The sequence below is a fragment of the Diorhabda sublineata genome, chromosome 4, assembly GCF_026230105.1.
Source record: "Diorhabda sublineata isolate icDioSubl1.1 chromosome 4, icDioSubl1.1, whole genome shotgun sequence".
NCBI lineage: Eukaryota > Metazoa > Arthropoda > Insecta > Coleoptera > Chrysomelidae > Diorhabda > Diorhabda sublineata.
In genome coordinates, this window is record NC_079477.1 from 28445668 (window position 1) to 28470685 (window position 25018).

Genomic DNA, 25018 nt, shown 5'->3' on the forward strand with positions numbered 1-25018 from the left:
AAAGGTCTAACGAATTCCGGGTATTTCATCAATGGCGAATTTCTTAATTCCACTATATCCAAGTAGAACCGGCCTCAGGGCGGAGATGAGCTCGTAACAATAGTTTTTTTGTTTTAGGGGATAGACGAGGTCTTTTGTGGTTGCTAGACGAAGAAGCAATTTATCCTGGCTCTTCAGATGAATCATTTTTAGAACGATTGTTCACTCATTATAGCGAGAGAGACCATCAGTTATTACTCAGGAAAGCACCGGGAAATTATCAATTTATTATCCAACATTTACAAGGTACAAATCCGGTTCTTTACTATGCTAAAGGATGGGTGAAGTATAGTAGAGAAAATCCAATATCGAGAGCGGCTGTAACACTATTACAGGAAAGCTGCAAGTAAGTTGTCACATTAACCTCCATTTATAAATGAATAATGTATTTATGTGTAATTTTTAAATCATCATTTGTTTCAGGGAGGATCTAAGTGCACTATTTGTTACTGTTCGAGGACTAGGTGCATCAAGTTTCAGCGGTTCAATTGTAGGCATAGATGGCTCTCAATCATTGCGTAGAGCCTCCAGTATTAGAAGAACTTTCACAGGTGGTGCGGCCGGAATTAAAAGGAAAAGTGTTTGCCTACAAGTAAGTTACATACCAGCTTAGTAATTTCCTTTTATATAAATATCTTTTTTTTGTAGACTAAATTTACTATTGATGGCTTAATCGAAACTCTAAGAAGAACAAAACTTAGATTCGTCCAGTGTATTTTACCTCAACATAATGCTGGGTTGTGCGAATCTAACGCTTCTTTATTGGCTGTGAAAACTACGGGACAACAAGAAGACGCTCTAATAAATGTTCCACTTCTTCGATCGCAAGTAAGTTTAAAATTAATAAGTTGCGTTGAAATTTAATCTTCACATTTATGTTGTCAAAAATTATTATTACTACTGAATTATGTTAGGAATCAATCAAATATTTATAAAGAAAGAAACGTTTAATTGTATGTCAGAGCCGTAATAATCCATTCATTATAGGAGATTCCCCTATCTCTTATTTGTGTAGTGCTTAAAGTGAAGGTGATCAAAAGCTCACCATCACAATCTGAAAATGTGTCGCCAAAGAAGAAACAATAAGTATCTTTATATCCACTATCATCAAATGAAACCTGAAATGAGACCTAAAAACAGACACAAGTCATAAAGTTGTTCTAGCCAATAACCAAGAGACTGGTAATCAAAGACGTAGTTCTGGAAGAAAAAGGTGACCATCCAAGAGAGATGACCGACTCTTTGTCAACATATCGCTGAGAAATCGGGCCCTTACTGATTTTCCAAGTTCAACAAGAGCTCCGAGGAACGCGAGGAGTAACTGTGAGTGGCTGGACAGTCAGAAGAAGACTTAAGGCAACTAACCTTGTGACAAAAAGGCCAACCACTGGTTAAATGGACTGACGAACAATGGAACTCCGTTCTCTTCTCAAACGAAATGTATGGTAGCGACAGAAGAGTCTACAGAAGGCATAGAGAAAGATTCGTGTAATGTTGGATAAAAAAAGTAGCTTTTAGAGGAAGTTTCTGGATGGTTTGGATGGGCATTTCAGTGGAAGCAAAAACCGCGTTGGTTGGAAATTGGCCGTGGTGCGGGTGGATTAAAGGCGATATTTTAGGCAATCACGTTGTTCCTTATACCAGTTTTATCATCTCAATGCAGGACAATGCTCATCCACATGATGCAAATTCTGTAATGCAGTATTTAAAGAATGTCAAAATAGCAGCTATGAATAGGCCAGCGCGTAGTCCTATCAAGCATTTATGAGATGAACTTCAGAGAAAAGTTCGGGCCAGAAATCATGCACCAATCACGAAATTGGACCTCAAAACGACGCTCAATGAAGAATGGGGTAGCATCGAAAAATATCGAATAAAAAAACTAACACTAAATATTGATAGGTATATTTCAAATAAATTATTAGATCACTTATTATAAAGATTAGACTAATGCATTTGAGAAAAAGAATGGAAGGTACAGAGTTTTTGATAGAGATTCTTGACCGCGAACTTGACATTTGAGTCGATTTTTTTGCACATGAGTTTAGTTGGAACTATAGTAAATAACATTAGTATTTAGTGTGTATATTTGTTACAGATTCGTGGAGGTCAAATATTAGATTCGGTGAGACTGTACAAACAAGGATTCCCCACTTTTCTACCATTAGCCGAATTTAGAAGAAAGTTCCATCTTTTAACTGCAGATTGCAAAGCTTCCGCACCCGTATTAGACGAAAGGAAGGCCGTTGAAGATATGCTACTTGCACTCGATTTGGAACTGTCTAGTTACAGAATTGGTCTCAGTCAGGTAAGTGATTCATTATGCTGATGCTTTATTTAAAATTTATCTTGTATAGACAGTTGTTCATTTATCGATTTTTATTACTGATTACCTATTTTGAAACCTAGTCTTTGATCTAGATTTTGTGAGAAGATCTTTGATCTTCTCACAACTTTATACCATTGCATTCTTGTTTTCTCATATCTCGAAACCTGAAAAAACACTTTATGAGGTTTTCTTGTAATTAGAAGGTACAGTACAATACCTATAAAATTTTTTTCATAGCTTTTATAGCAATTATAACGTAAAACCTTGACAAAGCAACTGTAACACTTAAAGTAAGTCCCTTTAGAAACGGATTCACCCAGCAAAAGACATCGATGTATTCGATTTTTTTCAAACTTTGGGATATTATTCTATATTCAGTTTGAAGAAATTTGGCCACTTTAATTTTTCACATTTTTGAGCCCTGTGACGCATGTGGAAAAGTCTACGTTGAGAATACGCTATTTAAGCATTTCAAGTGGTACACTCATTTCAAACGGCAGTCATTATCTCCCAAATTGACCTTTCGAGACCAATGTGAGACCAATTAAATGTGCATTATTCACTTTACTTTCAGCTGGAGTTAACATTGAATTAAACATTTTCCGGGAAATCCCGAAAAACTAAAAAATGATTTTTTTTTGCAAAAACCGACTTCTCAAAAATCCCACTTTTAATTTGCGAGATTTTTGGATATTTTTTTCAGGAACCCCTGACCTACCTTTTTGCCAAACGGTAGTTAACCAAACTGCCCTGTTTGAAAAATACGTCGCCGCAATGAAAATTTTGGTTTTGATCTATCCAAGCCTCACATACGTTATGTATTTCACCCCCATCGCTTATAATGTAGGATTTATCGTAAATTTAGTAACTCCATCGTATTCTACATGAAAAAATACATGAAAAACATGTATCACTCTACTATTTTTTTCTTTCTATCAATTCTTTGCAAAATACATGATCCAAAAATATAAATTATTACAAGTTTTGGAAACAATGCTGGATTTTATAAATTTATTATTTTTATAAATACTTTAAAAAATATGTATATCTTATGAGAGAAAGTAGTCGTTAAAAGGCTATTGAATCATTATAAATTGGACTGCATTATACGCCGTTATTTAGACAGATGCACTTAAATGTAGTCCTACTTGGAACTTACTTCTAATGTCGCAACCCTGTTCTTATGTAAACTATAAATTGTCCTACGTATAAAATCTAAAGTAGCTTTGTCAACTGATTTTAGTTTTTCGGTTCTGTGAATGATCCTTTTCGTGATTACTCGATAAATGGTATGAGAGTAAAATTTATTTAGTCTAATTAATTCAGCAGTTCTTATTAGGATTGCATCGATCATATTTATATATTTAAAATAACTTGCTGTGTTTGTATATCTAGATCTTTATTATTAAATTCATACCTACCTTTATTCTCATTACACTGTGCAATTTCTTTGTCTTCATTTGCCCATACGCTAAAAAACGCCATATTTCTATATATTTAAAGAAATTTATGAATAAAATTAATCTCACTGAGCCACGCCACTGTTTATCGAAGACTGTCTAGCAGAAATATTTCAATGAAATTGTGTACACACGCCTTCCGACAGCTAGAAATGCATTTATATTTACGATTCGATGTTTTCTTTGTTAAACAGTGGAGATGATAGGTCCACGTGGACTGACGGTTTGTTAGATGTTTATCGAATTTTATACGGGGGTAAACATTATTTTTCATTTCTCAATTTGGTACGAGTGCCGTACGTATTTATGAAATATTGATTGTTCCTCGCATAACTATCTTCTGCAATTGATATTGGAAAAACTATAAATAAGTATCTTCTAACGATTTTTATTTGTCGGATAAACTAAATGCCACTAAAAATGTTTCTAAATAGAGTGACATATGTTTTCCATGTATTTTTTTATGTTAGTTTCACGATAAAACCTACATTATAAGCGCTGTGAAATACATAACGTATGTGAGGCTTGGATAGGTCAAAACCGACATTTTCATTGCGGGGCCGTAATTTCCAAACGGGGCATTTTGCTAAACTGCCATTTGTCAAAAAGGTAGGTCAGGGGTTCCTGAAAAGCATATCCAAAATTCGCGCAAATTAAGGGTGGAGAGTTTGAGAAAATTTTTGTAAAAAATTTTGATTCAATATTAAATCTGAAAACACCAGCTGAAAGTAGAGTAAATAACGCACAATAACACAAAATGGCGGCCGTTTGAAATGAGTGTCCACCTGGAAATGATTAAATAGCGTATTCTCAACGTAGACTTTTTCACATGCGCCACAGGGTTCGAAAAATGCTTTTCGGAAAAATTAAAGTGGCCAAATTTCTTCAAATTGAATATAGAATAATATCCTGAAGTTTGAAAAAAATCGAATACATTGATATCTTTTGCTGGGTGAATCCGTTTAGAATGGGCCGTAAACAAATACTGGACGTGGTAAATGACGTATACAAAGCCCGCGAAAAAAAGGGCCTACAAAACAAGCCAAATTTAAGCGAGATTTCAAATATTATTATAAAAATTAATATAAAAAAATGTTGTACAAAATCAAACTGGTCCTGAAGATATTCAAACTTCAGTTCATAATAAGTCATAATCACATACAGTGATGTATGTATGTAATTCGGGGTGTTATGTACACTGAGGCTCTTTTCTTGCACTGGGAATCCTCAGAATACATAGTTGATCTAATCCCAACTTTTTTAAGAAACTCCAGATGTTGGAATGACTCTAGATGCAATCATTTTCTTTTTCAAACTCTCAAATATAATCTTTGAGAGTTCTGTAGTCTTACACTTCAAGATGATCTACTCTATATACTAGAATCTGCCATACGACAAAATTGCAAACCCTGGTGTCGTCGTTAAAATCAACCTCCCCAATAAACTCAGCAAACACCCAAAGAAAGAAAGCTGGCACTGCAGTTCAGGATTTGGTCCTGTCTGTACATAAAATACCCTTACCGCAAATTCGCTTGTTGGGTGTTGAAGTTGGAAGGAATATGTCCTGGCGTGGTCACGGGGCCACAGCTTCATAAAAATTTGGAGCCTTCTTTAAGACCAACAAGTCATATACTCAGTAACAGCTTCTTATCCTCTACAAGGTCCAAATTCGTCCATCTTTGGAATATTGCTCATATATTTGGAGATCGGCGACCAAGCATACCTTGAAGATACTCGACTCAATACAAAAGAGAGCAATTCGACTTATAAGCGATCCAAAGTTGATCAGAAACTTGGACAGCTTAGAACATAGAAGAAAGGTGGCCGGCCTGACTCTGTTTTACCGATACTACCACGGCACTGAGTTGTCTGACATAATCCCACCAAAAGCAGTTTTTGCATGATCTACTCGACAGGCAGACGTGGCCCATGAACACCGAATTCGCTTGCAAACGCCCAGAACTTCAATTTATTTCCTTTCGTTGGAGAAGTGCAAGCCTGTGGAGTTAACTATCAAGGCACGTCTTTCCCGAACACTAAAACCTGTAGAAGTTCAATATCAATATTCATAGGCATTTCTATTCGGCAGGCACCACTCGAAAAAGGGTTGCTTTTTATATAAAAAATATATTTCTTGCAAAAATAGTGTTTGTATAGAAAATCATACATTCTATATGGAAATAGCAATTAAATTGAATTAGAAAGGCTACAAGGAACATGTAATCCAATTAATCGATCGATTTAAAAGTGTCTAAAGCGAAACGAATCGACAAGATTCTATACAATAAACCCATGAATATTTATGTCTCCAATTCCAATAGGAACGTTAATTAATGATCATTTGTAATAAAATGAAAGCTGGATTAGGTGAAATTGATGAAATGGTGAAGTAATATTTCATTGATGAAACGTTAATTATTTCTAATAACAAAACTATTTATAATAGAATACCAATTAAGTGACTGTGACCTTCATGTAAACAGCTTGTGGATATTTCAAAATGATTGTAATTGTTTTATTTAATTTATATTTATACACATGACTTTTTATTTAATAAACTTTCTACCGTTTGGTATGTGATTGTAAAAAAAATATTTATTTCCTTCCTGGTTTATAATACTATTAATTAAATAATAAATGGTTTTTTTGCGTCGTTGAACGAGCTAAACTCAGGTTCTAATTGAAAATAGTAAAAAAATAGAATATAGATGAAAAATTTCGCAAAACGAATAATATTCACACCTATAGTTTGTTCATTTGTCCAACTGTCAATATATCATTTTTTTAGGTTATAAAACTTTTTTTTAAAGTAATTAATTATTCTTGAAGGTGTTTTTATAATTAAAAATACGTTATTCATCTTATTAAGTATACAATTGTGAATAAGGCCGGTGTCCCATGCATCCGATGAGTTGTATTTTGTCAAGTTTGTGACAACCAACCGTGTGCCGTCGTATTTACAAATACATAATACAGGAACGCTTTCATTCAAGATATTTTTCTTTCTTCGACTGTTTTCCCTAACAACTTCCTCAATAAAACAATGATCCTTGAAGCGGTTGAGTGTTCTAAATAACTCCCATTCGAATTGACTTACCTAATCCCGTTAAAAAGCTGGGATGGTCGCTCGCGCCTTCTGGGAAGGCTGGATCAGCAACTGTGGAACGTTAACCGCGGATCAAAGAAATCAAAATATCGTGAATGAAAGTGTATTTTTTAATGCGATGATACATGGAATAGTCGCCACAACTCTTTCCCACATTGGACGGATTTTAACCTAACTTTTTAATATATTTTGTGTTTTTTTTTTGGTTAATTCGAAATAAATTAAAATAATGTAATGTAATTTTAACAGTTTTACGTAACTTATTTAGACACTAATTTTTCTTCTCATGCCGTCTTCATATTGAAGGTTGGCGACCACATTTTCAAATGCCTCACTGTCCCTCGCAACATGGGACAATTCTCCGACACTGAGATTTGTCCATTCTGTTATGTTACGGAGCCAGGAGTACTTCTTCCTGCCGATGCCTTTCTTTCCCTTTACTCTGCTCTGCATTATGTTCTGTAGCAGATGGTATTAGTCGTTGCATAAGATGTGTCCTATGTAAAATGTTTTTCTTATCTCAATAATTATCAACAGCTTTCCTTTGCGACCGATACGTCTTAGTACTTCGACATTGGTGATTCTGTTAGTCCAGGGTATCTGCAGGATGCGTCTATAGAGCCACATCTCAGGTTTTTTGAACATTTGAACTTTCCAGGTCCAAATTTCTACTCCGTACATTATTATCGACCACACATAACATTCCATGAATCCTATTCTGACTTGGACGTTTATTTTTCTGTTTGCAAACATTGTGGAGTACTTGATAAATGCCTTTCGAGCCATTTAAATTCTGATCTTGATTTCTTCGTTTGGATCCATTTGAGCGTTCATGACTGAACCAAGATACTTATATTTTCGACCCATTCTATTTGTTTAATATTAATATTTTGGTTTTTACTTATAACCATGAATTTAGTTTTTTTCAATATTTATAGTGAGTCCTACATTTTCACATTCTCGGTTGATTCTCTCTAATAGAATTTGAAGATCTTCCTCGCTCTCAGCGAATATCATCGTCGAATCTTAAGTTGTTGATTAATATTCCTCCGAGGTTTACCCCTTCATGTCTCTCCTCCAGCACTTTCTGAAATACAAACTGAGAATATAGATTAAATAATTGTGGAGAAAGGACGCAGCCTTGGCGAACTCCTTTTTGAATTTCAATTTCGGCTGCCTTCATGTCCTCGACACACACTACTGCCGTTTCATTGTAATATATACAGGGTGTCTAGCCATCGGGAAATAGCGGGAAAAAAGCGGGAATTTTTTGGCAGCGGGAAAAGACGGGAAAACAACGGGATTTTTTTTCGAGATCGGGAATTTTCGGAGAAATGCACAGAAAGTTGTAGTTTCAATACATAATTTGCTTCCTGCTAGCAAAATTGATATAGGATTTTCAACTAAGAGCGCATTGAAGAATGCTAAAATCAAGCCCTCTGGTGAATTATTGACTAAATTCATGATTGATTGTAAGAATTGTTTCGTTAAAATTATTAAAAAAATTCAAGAACGATCACCTCTATTGTATAAACTTACAAAGTACATAACTTGTGTGAATCCAAATTTAATCGCACATCAATCCAACGTAGCTCTACACCGACTTGACTCTTGCTTGGCTGTTCTGGTTGACACGAACAAGTTGATTTCTGGCTCGACGGCTGACAAAATAAAAAAAGAGTATCGAGATATTCTACAATTTTCTAACACCATTCAATCCATGAAGATATATAATCGAAGTGTAAAAAGGCTTGATAAATTTTGGATAGAATTGATAGAAGATTCCGGTTTGATCTGCCCGAACTTGATTAATTTTCTAGAAATAATTTTCATTTTATCTCATGGAAATGCATCAGTTGAGCGCGGATTTTCCGTAAACAAAGAGGCAATCGTTGTAAATCAGGCGGAAAACAGTCTAGTTGCCTTGCGCATCATTTATGATGCAGTTACTGCGGCAGGGGGCATCAAACACGTATCTATCACATCTAAAATGATGTTGAACGTGCGAATGGCGCATAGTAGATATGTGGAGTTCTGTCAGAATAAAAAAAATGAAGATGCACAAAAACAAAAGGAGTCTAATGAAAGAAAAAGAAAAGCAGAAGAAGTTGAAGAATTGAAAGCAAAACGAAAGAACTTGTTAGAACAAACATCAGCTTTAAATGACCAAATCAAAAATTTAGTACAGAATAAATAAATGAACATATTGTGATTCGCTATTAATATAAGTAGTCATTAATTCAATAATATATTTCATTTATATTTTGTTATGAGTAACTAATATGTATCATTCTTTATAAAAAAACAATAAAAAAGCGATAATTATTTTTTTTGTATTGTTTATTGAATATTACTAAAAATTGGTTTACTAATATCGGGAAAATTAGAAAAAGTTGTCGGGAAAAAGCGGGAAAACTGCGGGAATTGAGATGCACGTCAGGTCTAGACACCCTGTATATATTTTTGATAAATCGTATATCGCTTGGATCTAAGTTAATAGTTGTTAAATTCTCTATAAGTTTATCGTGTTGGACTTTATCAAAGGACTTCTGGAAAATATATGAATTATTCAGTAACATTTACACGATTAACTATTCACTGATAGTCAACATCTAATTTATTTAAATACATCGTTTAGTTTACCTTTCACTATTCCGATGTGTTCACTATGACATCAAATTGTTTACTAACTTTTACGGCTACATTCTAGAATCTTCGAATTCTGGAAATCTCTAGTTTGCTTTAAAAAAATAAAAAACCGCTTTCTAAAAATATAAAAACAGGTCACAAATATCTTCTATCCAATTTTTTTTACTCACAATTCAATTGTTTGTATCTCAATCAAATAAATTGTTTTTCTTGTGTTACTGAATATAACTAACCTCTGGATTTTTCTATTACTCACAAGTGTCACACTTCGTTTTATTTTGACCGTAAATTATATTTTTAACTAGCGATAAATGTCAGTGTCTAAACTTAACCTCAATTCTTAGTAATTGTCAGTGCTAATTAAATGAATACTTCTCAAAACTAGTTTCATATATGTACATCTTATTTAAAATTAATCATTTCAATTGTTATATAAACATTATCATCACAATGTCTCTCCTGGTTTTCTCCGCGTGGTTTCAAATTAGCTCTGTGAGTACCAAAGTTTGTGGTTTGGGTTCCTTTTGCTTCTACGACTCACTCTCTTATATGACGCGGACAATTTTGTGCAAATCAACTAGTATCTAAATTCTTGAACATTTTTAAATTGTTCTTGCGATTAAATGATATTAATTTTATAACTGTTTTAATGAATAATTTTTTTAACAGAATCAATATATGAAATACAAATTCTTTTAATTATATGAGGATTTCTTCACATCGTGATAAACTAAGTTGCTCGTAAACATCCTGTAGCTCATCTCGTTTCTCTTACAGCACACATTGCATAACAGTACTTCACTATTCGGTAATAAACTTTGATTTATACATCAGGAAATTAGTTTTTTTTAACTTCATAAAAAGAGAGAAATAATTGTTCAAACATCTGTATAGGTAGACACATTTTTAAATTGATAAACGTTTACGTGAATTATAATAGATTTCTTTATTCCATAAATCATATGTTCAAATGATTACCAGTAACTTGTTGCCCACTATTACTTACAAGTTATTAATTTTATTTTATAATTGTATGCTATTAACAGTTCATTTAATTAAATAATCACTTAATTACTATAAATCAGTAATAGATACATAGCAATTAGGTGAGGGTAATATTGGAATTGTAAAGTAATTTCATTAGTAAACAACGTTTCTCAAACTAAAAATATTAATTCACCATATCTTTGAATCATTAAATTCGATACTCATAGAAGTATACGGTGTGGAAAAGCCAAAAGGAATAAATGCGTTAATAATATACCACAGTGTCTAGGAGCCTTGCAAACCGGGGATTCGAAAGGAATTTTCAGTAATTTTGAGTGAGCCAACCAGGCATAGTAGGTTGGTGTTGGTATCGCTCAAAAATCTTCCGACTGATGTCGAAAACACGGGTCAACATGAAATTTGACTTTGATTGCAAAGCATTAAATTTCGGTAGTTTAGGTCGTAATAAGACGGAAAAAAAAATATATGGCATGAAAAACTTTGCTTTTGTGCTTAGAAGACTGATTGAACGAAATTTTTAAAAATCTCGGATTTTAATTTTTGATTGAAAATAAAACTATTGAAATAAAAATTTTTATTATTTTTATTAAGTTTTACTATCAAATTAGCTTACAGAAAAGTGGAAAATAACTTAAAAGTGCACACTTTTACTTTTTCTTTTATGTTCATAGCTACTTTCTCTACTTTTAATGACATCCTGCAGCCCATGGCCTTAAAATTTGTAAGCATATCCTCAACCAACTTTTCGTAGTTTTCAGCTTTATTATTTCCTAAAAATCCAGAAACTACTGCTTTAAAACTGTTCCAACTTGCTTTTTGAGTACGATTCAGCAACGTTGGAAATTTTGCATCGGCGAAAATCTGTCTTATTTGCGGACCAACAAAAACCCCAGCTTTAACCTTTGCTTCCGATAACTTCGGAAAATTTTTTTTTAAGTATCCAAAAGCTTCTGAAGTTTCATCCAGTTTTTTAACAAATTGTTTCATCAACCCTAACTTAATGTGCAAAGGCGGCATTAACACTTTTTCCGCTTCAACAATCGGCTCAAATTTGACGTTCTGTTTTCCGACACACAATTCTGTTCTTACAGGCCATGACCGTTGAATATAGTGTTTAGAATCCGCTCTGCTATCCCACAAGCACAAATAACACGGATACTTTGTATATCCACCCTGTAGCCCCATTAAAAATCCCACCATTTTAAAATCTCCAATCAGCTCCCAGTTATACTCACGATACTTTACAGATTCAAGCAAAATTTTGACACTTTCATAATTTTCTTTAAGATGTACTGAGTGAGCAATTGGAAGAGACGGAAATTTATTTCCGTTGTGTTCGGAATTACTTTTATAAGAACTAAAAGATGAGCTACTTTTCTGCGATAATTTTTTTGGTGGCTCAGGTACTGGTCGTGTCAAGTCGTGAGCAATTGGAGCAGAAGAAGATTCGAAGTCAGGATATTCAATAGGTTTTGCATTTTTACCTCTACGTCTTTTACTCGGATTCACCATACAAAAGTAGCAGTCAGTAATATGGTCTTTTGGTTCTCGCCAAATCCTTGGTATTGCAAATTTCATAGACCTTTTCTCACCTCGATACCAACCTAAAAATATAAAAATAAAAATTAATATGTCTATTATTTTGGATTCATCGCTTAATTAAATAAAAATTGCTTACCTTCCAAACACCTTTTACAATAACTACAAGCAACATGTGGAGCCCATGGCTTATCTTGATTCCGTACAGGACAGTCAAAATATGCTTCATAGGCTTCACAGAGAACGTGAGATGTCTTTAGTTCATATTTCACGTCTCGAACTTGACCACATATAAAACAAAATGCATCAGCATCGTATTTGCACTTTCGTGACGACATTTTAAGTTATTCTGGGCTTGTAAATAATACCCGATGGTTGTTTATCACTCGGGTGCCATCTAGCGGCACAGTGTAAACGTTAATACCCCAGTCTCACCGCGCGGTCTTTTTAAAAATATTAAAATCAATTAAAATTTATGAAAAAATTGAAAAATGAGTATTATTATTATAACTATCACAAAAGCAAACTTTATACCGAAAAAAGGTATTTTCTTTTCGTTTTTGTGCATAACTAACTGGAAAATAATAGTATAAACTTTAGGACAAAGAACGAAAATTTTTTTGTAGAGTCGTGAAATCGATTCATCCAATCGAAGCAATATGTTGAACCTCCCTCGTAACTGCACTCTTACGGGCTCACGTACCTATGGTTGCCCAACTAGCGCCCTCTAACGTCGCCCTTTTTGGGATTCCCCTGAAGATTTTATTTTTTTAAAGTAAAGTTTAGATTTTTTGCAATGTTACCTACCATTTTGTTTTATTTATTTAAGAAGTGTAATTAAGGTAAGCAACCGAATAATATGTTATATGTTCCATATTAGTTTTTAGGTATTGTAGGTCAGGGTTGTTTTGATTCAAACGTTTTGTTTACAAGTTTAAAACATGTTTCAAAACATTTGAAACGTATAAACAGGAATGGTTTCACAAATTAAGTGCTTAAAAGAAAAAAAATCACAATCATCCATTCTGTATTAGATACGTAAAACATTCTACTGCTAAAAATGTACTTAAATATCAAATAAAAATCGTTTAAAGCATAAAAAACACTGTTTTGGATAATTTTATACTTTCGCGGTCTCCTCGTGTTATGGCTCTAGAAAATCGAAAAATCATGCGATTTCCATGAATTTTTTTTAAATCTTTGTTTTTACGGTGGATTTAGGAAAAAAATATGGGAATAAAAAAAATAAAAACTTATATTGGTTTCTGAAATGTTCGTTTTTTTTGTGTAGATTAACAAAAAAAATGTGTGCGTTTATGACCACATTTAAAGTCATAAAACTATATGAAATCTGCAATATTTCCCATATTTGTTTCATAAATCCGCCATAAAAACGAAGATTTAAAAATTGAAATCTAGAGCCAAAAAACGAGGGGACTACGAAAAGACAAAATTACCCTGTTTTGGCCTACATACACTGCCTGAGCTACTGATCTGTACACATAGAATTACGATTTATCTTCACAGCTGACAGAACAATAGAATGAGTAGGGCACTCTAATGAAATGAATTTCGTATTTCTTAGAACTTTTAGTTAATATATGAAAAGAAATGAATTTATATATATTTCGTTTCTGAATAACTTGATGAGGCGGTTCATTGCAGACGAAATTCTTCAAAACATTCCTACTTATAAATAAAACTTTTTCAAAACAGATGCCAATAGTTTATTCTGCAACCTCAAAAACGTGCCAGATATCGATTTAGAATATATTGGAAGAGCAGCTTTGAGAAAATGCATTGGGATCAAAGATAAGGACGTGTTGATCTTTCCCAAGGATTGTAGAAACTGATTGATGTATACGGTTTCCAAACTGTTGGAAAATTGCACCTAAGCATTTAAACTTAGTAATGCAAAAAGTTTCCTTAATCCCAATGTAACTGACAACGATCCAGAACAATCCGTGCAACTAATGTCTGAACCATTTGACATTTTGTTAAGTACAAACAGATACAACGCCGCCAATACATGGGAAAAAGCACTCAGGGCTTTTAGAGATATTCTGACGGATAAAATCCACCCTAAATAAGATGAAAAACTATTCCGATGTGATAGAGTAGATAATTTTTGGATGGAAATGATCGAAAACAGTAGTTGTAGTGAAAAAAGAGATGCAACTTCTAATAATTTTTAATGGCAATGCAACATCAGAGAGAGGAAATTTTGGTTAAGAATTTAAAAGAAGAAACATTAATAGGCAAAAGATTAGTCTACGATTCTCTAAAAAATTGGTGGACTAAAAAATAGATAGTATAACAAGACACAAAATCACAATATTTGCTGGAAATTAAAAAAAGAAAACTAGAGAAACATGAAGAAAAACTGGAAACGAAAATGAAAAAAGTTGTTGAAGACTACCAAAAACAGCTTGCAGAAATGGAGCAAGAATTAGTATTATTGTTTTATTATACTTGTATTTTCTAAAATAAATACTCATCATAAAAAAGTGTAGTAAATTCACGAAATATCAACCGTGAAAATGTGAAAACGAACTTGGAAAAACTGGGTGGAAGACTCAAATTTGATTCTCAATTTTTATTAGACGGGGGCGGGTTTGGAAAATACGTGGACACATCGATTTGTTTTTATAAATGCACTTTTTTTTAAAAATATATATGTATATAAAGGTGAGAGTAGCCAATATCATCTTTCTTATTTTAAACGCAACCCATGTATATTATTCATTTTTTGAATTTCTCAGAAAATTATAGACATAATTCATGTACAATGGTCCATAGATACTTTCAACTGTTGCGGAAATATAGTGTTTTCAAATTTATTACAAAGAATATCAAATAAAGAAATTATTTCATTCCACAAATTTCTCTACATTATACTCAATAGTTATTTCCCATTTAGCACTTGAGAATGTTAGCAAATACCGAAGTAGGTCAAAACTTATCAAAATATGATAAAGTCAAATGTTTACATGCTATTTTAAACTGTTAAGCAAATGATCACGAAAAACATAAAAAGATATTAAAAGTAAAAAGTGGAAGAAAATCTGATTATTTTGACACACCTGCGCCATAATGTCATAACAGAAACTTGACAACGTTGTAACTCATACAAAGACAACGTCTATCGAAATTTGCGTGCGCACTCATCTAAGCTTAAGCACCCCTGCATATATCTAGTTCAGTATAAATATCACCAACGGTTCCATATATTTCATCCTTGGACTAATTTTTGTGTTGACTCAGTAGGAAATTTATGGTTAGACGAAAGTACAGTTGAACCTCTCTGATCCAGTACTTTGCTAGTCCGGCTCTCCAGTAATCCGGCGCTCTCGGACGGCCGTGCTACGATACACAACATACGAAAAAACAGGGACAAAACGAAACTCAAGAAAAATATTGGAAACTGGAGAGTTTCCTCATGTATGTCTTGTTCCTCCAAGACCGGAACAGGCATACACAAGTTGTCAAAGAAAGGGCCAGATTCTTCTACGGTAAAATATTGCGGAAAGATAATTTTCAAGCCACTGAAGGATGAATTAAAAAATTCGCAAAACGTTTTGGAATTTGTCTGCTAAGTATGACGGGCGAAAAACTATCTTGTGATGCCGTAGCGGCCGACCCATATAAATATAAGTTTAAGAAGATCGTCATAAAACTAGGCATAACTCCTGATCAAATCTATTATTTAGATAAGAGCGATTTATTTTGGCGGCTTTTGTCTAAAAAAACATTTGTCCATCTTGCTGAAACAAATGCTCTAGACCGAAAACTGGCGAAAGACAGGATAACGTTTATGCCGTGTTGGAATGCAAGTGGCACACATAAATTGGTGATTGGAAAGGCGAAAAACCCACTCCATTAAAAAATGTTAATCTACCTGTTGATTATAAAAACCAAAGTTATGGAATATTCGTGCCATCAGTAAAAAAATTTCTACTTATTTTGAATAACTGCTCTGGCCAACCAAAAAAATCCCAGGCATACAAGTGATGTTTTGGCCCCCTAAAGTAACTCTTCTTTTGCGACCAATAGATTAGCGTATCATCCAAGCAGTGAAAATGCAATACAAAAAGATTTGCTGTACAAAGTTTTATCAAAGGAAGATTATTCATTAAAAAAACGAACTTGAAAGATGTGGCTTTTTCACTTGCGAACGTTTGGGAAAATCTACCCGAAAAAGACCTTGTTTGTTCATGGAGCAACTTATAGCCGGATATGACATTGTTAGAGCCAAAAAAAAAGAAAATAATAAAAAAAAATTATGCTCAAGATGTAGAAGAGGAAGTTGCTACTAAAGAGCCTGAAAAAAATGTTAATGGTGAACTGATAGAACTAAGAAAAACGATCGCCTAAAAACTTGTTGATGAAAGTAAAAGTTTAACTTCAGATGATATGGCTAGCCGGCAAGGAAGAAGAAAACGGCCATTTTATGTCAGACGGCGAAATAATCAAAGATATGTTGAATAGGGGAGAAGGAGAAGATGGTGATAATCGACATGAAAGTGGGCAGAAGAGAATGATGATTCTGCAAATGATATTCGTGTTTTAAAGAGGCTTCAAGAAAATGTGTTAAAAGTGTCGTTTCAAGCCAAGAAGCAAAAGAAATTTGACATTTCCTTTACTCCAATTGACTAGTCCACCATAACAGAATTTTTAAAACGAGACAATTAAATTCTTTTTGTCTGTAATATGTACTTTTTACTTAAAACTTAAAAATAAAAATCGACTTCTCTTGTACTTTTTGTGTATTTTTACTATGATTTTCCAGTAATCCGGCGTTTTCACTCATCCGGTACAACCCTAATCATATTTTTTTTAAACGACTTATCGCACTTCCACAGCAAATAGTTTTGCTGGGAAACTTTCACCTCCACTGCGGGTTCCTGCGTCGCGGTGGGATTCGGACGGATTGTATGTCCTTTGTTAGTCGCTTTTATCTGAACTCCGCTCATTAGTCATTATGGCACCATTAACAAATATTTCCTCATAGTGATGAGCTGCCTTTCTTGTGATTCCTTCTTTTCTGTTTTGCTCCCTACGTCTCCCTTCCACTGCTGCATGTAGGGATGAGGAGTTTGGGTCTATCTATTATCTTCTAATGTTGCTGTGTGTTTGGACCTCTTTGTCTACTGTCCTGTTCCTTTCTTTTTAGAATTTTTTCCACCATACTCTCAACAGCTTTCCATTTAAAATCTGCTTCCATCATGATCTGTACTATATTTTCTGGTCGTAACTCAGCTCTTACTGTTATTTTAGACAAGTTTCTAATATCCGCCCACGCAGGACATCTGAAAATTGTGTGCTCTGCATTATCTCTCTCCGAGCTACAGTATAGGCAGAGGTCATTTTCAGCTTTACCTATTCTCCTGACATAACTTTGGAAGGAGCCATGGGCTGTCATTGTTTGGGTCAAATAGTATCCAATTTCACCACAGGATCTCTCATACCACGGCGTAATATCTGGTAGTAGTTTGTGAAGCCACACGTCCTTGTCGCTGGCGTTTCATCTATTTTGCCATTTCTGTACCGTTTCTTTTCGAAGATTCTTTTTCTCACCTGCTGTCATTCCTATCGCTCTCGATCTCTCTTCAACTAGAAGATCTATAGATATTATTCGTGCAAGTACTCTTGCAGCCTCGGTTAAGATAGTACGATAGCCCCTGCATATTCTCAGCGCTACTCTTCTTTGTACTCGGCTGGCTACGGTGTTATATTTGTTAATCTCTAGAATACTTCCCCAGATTGGAGCTGCGTATAACAGTATAGATTCCGCCACGCACCCCAGAATCCCCCTTTTTGCTTCACATGGGCCTCCCATATTAGGCATTAGACGACTGAGAGCAGAAACTGTAACGTTCGCCTTGTTACTCACATATCTGAGGTGCTCAGTGAACTTGAGCCTTCTGTCTATGATTACACCTAGGTATTTCACATGGTTCTTTGGGTGAATGGCGAGACCTCCGATCTTAAGTTCTATTGGGCCATGACGTTTCTTCCCAACTATCATCACAGCTTCTGTTTTCTCGGGAGCTGTCGTAAGTCCAACTGACCTCATCCAAGCTTCTATTTCTTCCAGAGCATCATTACACCTTTCCATTAGAACTTGTTCTGTTTTGGCTTTGATCATGACTGCGAGATCATCTGCATAGGCCACTGTCGATACTCCTTCCATTAGTCCTAAGTTTAAAACCCCATCATAGATAATGTTCCACAGCAATGGGCCCATAACACTACCTTGTGGCACTCCACCTGTAATGGGTACCATCTTATCCTCCTCTATACAGAGAGACCTGCTAGAAAGATAACTGCTCACCATTCTTAGGATGTAAGGAGATATGTCCCTCCTCTCCAGTTCACCTATTATATGGTGTCAGTTTGCTGTGTTAAACGCATTTTGAACATCCACTGTAACAAGTGCACACAATTGTCTATTTCTAAAGGTCTTCCGCAGCTCTACTCTCGCAAAGTTGCAAACACTTTCTATGGCATTTACTGTAGACATACCCTTTCGAAAACCAAATTGCCTGTTGGAAAGATTTTGCTTGTGTTCAAGCTCTTTGCGTGTCCTTTCTGATAGTAAGTGTTCTAGGAGTTTCCCTAAGATGTCCAGTAGGCATAAAGGTCTAAAGGATGATGGGCTAGGCCCGTCCTTATTAGGTTTCCGTAGTAGTACCAGCCTAGCCATTTTCCAGCAAGTAGGGAAGAGGCCCTCTCTAATCTGATATCTGCTGTATTAACGAGAGTCTACTGTAGCCAAATTAAAATTAACTGTACTAATATTAATTACGTACAAAAATATCTAAGTAATGGTGAAAATCGAACATGGACATATTTAGTGGACGAACAGACATTATTTCATACTTTATAACGGAGGCACCATATGGAACTAAATTTAATTTATTGCTGTATTGGCTTTTCGTTGAATTTATTAGATAGCCACCTGTATTAACGAAGCCAACATAAAAAAGCTTTTCGCACAAACCAATCGCGGTGAAAGCTTGATATGAGTTTAGTACCGAGCAACAGACAATACATACCTACATTGCAAGTTAACGAGTGGTTTCTTCTTTTTTTTTACACAAACAGGTCTACGAGGACACTCTTACCGACGCGGTCGGTGCAGTGCAATGATCGCGATACCGGTTGGATGAAAGTTTTAACAAAAAAAAAATGAATAAAAAATGATTCGTTCGTCAATTAGTAGCATTTAATCATTTTATTAACTAATATTAGTTTCATAACGGTCATAACCTAGAAAGTAGTACCAAACTTCCATTCCAAACACACCCTTCGATTTCTCGACGATTGTATAACTGCAATTGTTGACGTATATGCAAATTGCACCGAGTGTCTTTTGGCCGTATTGTAAATTAAAAATGTCACCTGTTTACGAAATTCTAAATTAGATAACATAGATTACCATTCTATTTTCATAGAGTTGATATTAAAGATAGAGAGACCGAGCTATGGGAGCTTGCTCAAGTGTGCCCAAACTGCTTATAGAAAAAGAAAGAATATCGGTATACCACTCTCTATTTTTCTCTACTTTATAATGATTGGATCGCCTTTGAAAGTTTCGAGTGTTGAGAACAACAATAGAGTAGAATAATAAGTTTTAATTTTAATCGAAAGTAGAGAGAAACAGGAAGTGGTAAATCGATTCTCTTTCTTTTTCTTCCAATAGTACTATTCCAATTACACGTAACTCTCTCTCTATCTTTAAAATTAAACCTAAGGCTATACATCAACAATGTAATAAGTAAGGTTAGGTTGGGCTAAGTAATAAGTTAAAAAATTGACCCCAAAAACTAATTACCATTTTGATAACCTCGAAGTTGAGTCGTCAAAAATTATTTCTATGATAACACGTTATTTTGACGATTGTACGCTTGATTATATTCCATATCTTCTGTTAAATGGAGATCGAATCGTTGACACAAGATTATAAATTATATTTATATTTCATTAAATTAAATTCAACTAGTAAATCTTCTTGAAAGAAAAATAAAACTAGGACGAGAAGACCCCTCTATTAAAAATCCGTATAATACACCTGTACGTTTTAAAGAGAGCATCTCGAGAGTACTCAAGCTGTAAAGTACTTGAGAGACACTCCCTGTTTTCTAAACGACCGGTCTCCGTCGTGGTAATACAAGTTTTAACTGTTATTTTACATACAGATTGTCCCTCGAATAAAACTGATTTGAGATTAACACAAAATAGTTTATCGATGTTATTAGAACAAGAATATTTGTGGTCCGCTCAATATAGTTATTTAAAAAAGCAAAAATTTCCCGCCAAATATTGGTGGAGAGCTGTGGTATACCATTACAAATAAAGTTTTAAAAATCCTCATCGATTCTATATGTGCTACAAAAGTTATTCGGGATCAATAGTAAAAATTTGAGGTTTTTTGGATTTTTCTCGAAAACGGTGAGTTTCATCAAGCTCAAACAGTGAAGTTCTTGAGAGACACTACCTGTGTTCTGAACGACCAGTCTCGGTTGCGGTAATATAAGTTGTAACTGTTATTTTAGAAACAGATTTTCACGAATAAAATTGATTTGAGATTAACACAAAATACTTTATCGATGTTATTAGAACAAGAATATTTGTAATCCGGATACAGATATTTAAAAAAGCAAAAATTTCCCGCCAAATATTGGTGGAGAGCTGTGATATACCATTACAAATAAAGTTTTAAAAATCCTCATCGATTCTATATGTGCTACAAAAGTTATTCGGGATCAATAGTAAAAATATGAGTTTTTTTTGGATTTTTCTCAAAAACGGTGAGTTTTATCAAAAAAAAACCTCAAACAAAAGTTGTAGATCTTAAAGTTCTCTACAAAAATAATCTTCATTATTTTTTAAGAGTCACCATTCCTAAGATATCATAATTATAAGAGTCACATTAAACATGATATTCACACTGACATGACAATTTCAGGATAATTTGAGAGAGCAATACCTGTCAAGCTCTAGATATTTCCTTATTAATTATTGATATTGATTATTGGGTTAACTATTGTTTTGATTTCATCACTTGTTTCTATCAATTGAAAACTTTTCTTCATCCCAGAAATTACAGTTTTATCTTGTGGACGGTCAATTTTACTACCAGTATTAAGTTATAAGAAAGGTTTGTAACAACTGTGAAGGTATTTTGCATCAGCAATGACTAAATCATACTCAAAATTATACGTTCAAGAACAGCCTTTGAATCATCATCAGAAGGATCTTTAGCTAATTTCAACAGGGATTCTTTGAATTTTAGTGTAGTCACGTTACAAATTTTTTTTCCAAGATGCTATGCTTTCTTTTTCTCAGTTCGTTGGCTTCATTATCAAAAAATAAACATATTATTTAAAACAAAAATTTGATTCACAAGTTCTAGTACGAGGTGGACTTAGACTTATTTTTGATGTACTAGACTGTTTTTCCTCACGTTTACTGCAACGATTGAAGTTTTCCAGGTGTATGATTCTCTGCAATCTATGTGTATTGTAACGGATTCTTTAGATCTTAAATACTAAGTAAACTCATCACCTCTCGCGACACCAGCCTCGATTAAATTTTGGCATTCCACGATCAACTACAACTATTTTATCTTCAGTTAGAAGTTTATTGCGAATAAAGCAAATATATTTGAGTTGACCAACTTGAGAAGATCTCTTTAGTGGATGCGTTACAACTCGGTGACGATTTTTAATCACTTAAATAAGAATGAGCCAAATCAGGACGGGGATATTTCAGGTAAATAAAAAGGTAGTCCGAGAGAATACAACTTGTGACGGATTCATTAAGAGTGTTACCTAGAATTAAATAGGTACCTGATCCACTTTGCAAAGTTGGAAAATCCAAAAATTGAAACCTAGTATTTTGAAATCTTTTAAATGACATTTTAACATTAGGTAGGTATTCAACAATATACAATAGAGAAATGAATTTTCAAAATTTGTGAAAGCCGTAGTTTGTAAAATTTCATATAACGTAATAATGCACACTTGTGCAATTGGATTCTACCCCCACTATTTCCACAATCCTTTGTCAAATTTAATTTAGTAAATCCGCTCTTCATTCTCAAAACAGCTAACGTGGTCTGGGTGTTAAAAATGCATTATTAGTAGATTTTATAAGTCATCAGGGAAAAAAATTGCTTATAATAAATGATTTTATATTCAAAAAACCGTTATTACAAAAAATGTAGCAGTAGCAGAATTCTTTGATGCTGCTCAGTAGAAGGATGTAAATCAAAGTGTCTTACCGATGGAGGTAAGTTAGATATTCCATCACGAGTTGTCTAATCTTCATGACAACCATGATCACGAGCTAGAATTTTATGGCGGGTATTAAAATCTCCAGCTTTACTTAAGTTAACCGTCTTAAACATCTGTTAATTTTAAGAATACAATCATAAACTGCAACCTACCAGATAAGTGCAAATCATGGGCAGTAATTCTAAGACTGTATTTATATATATATATATATATATATATATATATATATATATATATATATATATATATATATATATATATATATATATTATTTAGTGTCTACCGATATTCCGGCATTTTTCTCTATATTTCTGATGTTATCTGATGAAATTTCACATAAATCCAACAACACATAAATTCGTTTTATTGCTTATATGTTAATGAACATTATTTTTTACGTGAAAAAACCGAGATAAAGTTACGTAAATATTGTCCTGAAAGGGTTCCATGCTATGAATAGATCTGCTTTAAAAAATGGCGGAGACAAATGCGTATTTCGCAGAAGATTATTCTTTAAAAAAATTAGAAACTATCTGGAAGTCACTCTTCTTTCAAACCGATCTCGTAAAATTTTTGTCTTGTAAACAAAGTTTTTTTCTTGAAATATCTTTAATTTATACAAGAGAAATTTCTTTAGATTGTTGAATCATAAATCGGATCAGACGTAATGAATAATACGTGATATTTAAGAGAAAGGTCTTCAATTCTTTTGGGCCATCCATTACATATAAAGAAGAGAAAGGTTGTATACCAACAACATCTAATAAGATAACGTTTATAAATAATAAAAGTGATAGAAAAAAACATTACGGTTCTTTTATTACAATCGACAGGCGAGTTTTTAAACGATTAACGAATATAAAATTGATGAGTTTCTTATCTAATTGACGACCTATATTAATTTGATGATATCTTATAATGAATTTGGTGTTTAGCTATTTATTCGTGAGATTTAGTACAAATAAACTACTACCACTACCACTACTACTAGGAGTTTTAGGATGATAATAGATCTAACAGGTCAATCAAACTAATTATCTTCGTCAAATTACTATTTACTTAAGTAGAGGAAGAGAAGCGGAAAAAGTTTACGACGATCCAAACAAAAAAGAGGCGCCGAAAATAGTCGCCGGGCATTGTGTATTGATGGCGATCCTGTCACTTATTCAGAATTTATCAATCTAGTTTCTATATATAAATCAAACGAGTTAAATAATTCACAAATTCAAGACTATTAAGAAAACATTGTTCGTGTATATGCTTTCTTAAATACTAATCCTATAGTATACAAAAGCTATAATTAATTACAGTACAACATCGTAAATCCGGAATCGCTGGGAAAGGATTGGTTCCGTATTTAAGATTTTTCCGTATTTAGATTTAGATTTAGATCATCTATCGCGCTAACGAAAAATCATATCCCATTATATAATAATATAAACAGAGCGAGAGGTATGCATAAAATATAATAAAATCGTATTTAATACTGCACAAAAAGACATTCATAAAATAATAATAAAACAAGATCGAATATTTTATAAACATACTTCAAGTGTCTAAGGGACATATGGAATCGATTAACTTACGACGATGGTTCCCGTCAGAAGACGGTCAGTTTACAATAAATCTTAACGAATACAATAGAATAAAAGTTAAGGTAGATTTATGATTCTTTACAGTCACATTAATATTAGACAAAAATTAGATAATTCGAGCACAAAAAAGGGGCACATTACATAACTTCTTAATATATGGTTAACAGATCTTAATAATTCCCATCAGGAGTGGTGAAATAATTAGCTGGGATTATGTTTTTTTCGTTTAAAAAAGAATCTAGGACTAGTTTAAATTTGTGAGATTTTGCGGAGTAGGACAAAGTCTCAGTACGAGCTTTCGACTTAATATGAACTTCGAGATACATGATTCAACTGCTAAAATTTCGACTTACAAAGGCGCGATTTAAATACTAACGAACAATACAATCACAATAGATTATTTTGGGGAATTCGAAGTGAGAATTTTTTTTTTTTTTTTTCGATTTACCGAGGATTTCGACTTAACGAGGCTCGAGTTATGAGATTCCACTGTACATGACGATGAATCGACAAAAAACATATCATTAGCGATTAGAAAAATGTATATTCAGGTATTTGTCTTATTCTATTTTTTCAAGTCAAGAATATCGTTACATTATTCGATTAATAATAATAATAAATTCATTAAAAATCGTTGGAACAATTTTAAAGAATTTATTTGTTAAGAATGAGAAGGATATACATATTTCAAATGAAGATTATTACACTTTTCATCAAAACAACGAATCTGTGGAGATCCTACAACGATGCTTAATTACCACTCTTGGTCTTCTTCTCTTTCTATTGTCCCGTGGTATTTATTTCATATATTTTTTTCTATATTGCCCTCCCCCCATCCTCTGCACGTGCCAGTGTCAAATCAACTGCTTTTTCTCTACTAAGCTGGGATTTTTGTAACTGTTGATAATATTCATACTGAACACACTGTTTACACTACAACTACACCAACACTCACAATTACACTGCCTTAAGCTAGTTTCCATAACCAAGCT

At 33.6% G+C, this 25018-nt stretch overlaps 1 protein-coding gene across 2 annotated transcripts in view; it reads left to right on the forward strand.

Moving 5' to 3' along the window:
• The window catches only part of LOC130442393 (unconventional myosin-XVIIIa), a 185739-nt gene that overhangs the window by 107468 nt on the left and 53253 nt on the right, over positions 1-25018 (forward strand). For both annotated transcript variants that reach the window (XM_056776460.1, XM_056776461.1), the window contains 4 exons: positions 118-385; positions 463-631; positions 688-867; positions 2138-2347. In XM_056776460.1, coding sequence (XP_056632438.1) covers positions 118-385; positions 463-631; positions 688-867; positions 2138-2347 — 827 coding nt within the window. The remainder of the gene's footprint in view (positions 1-117; positions 386-462; positions 632-687; positions 868-2137; positions 2348-25018) is intronic.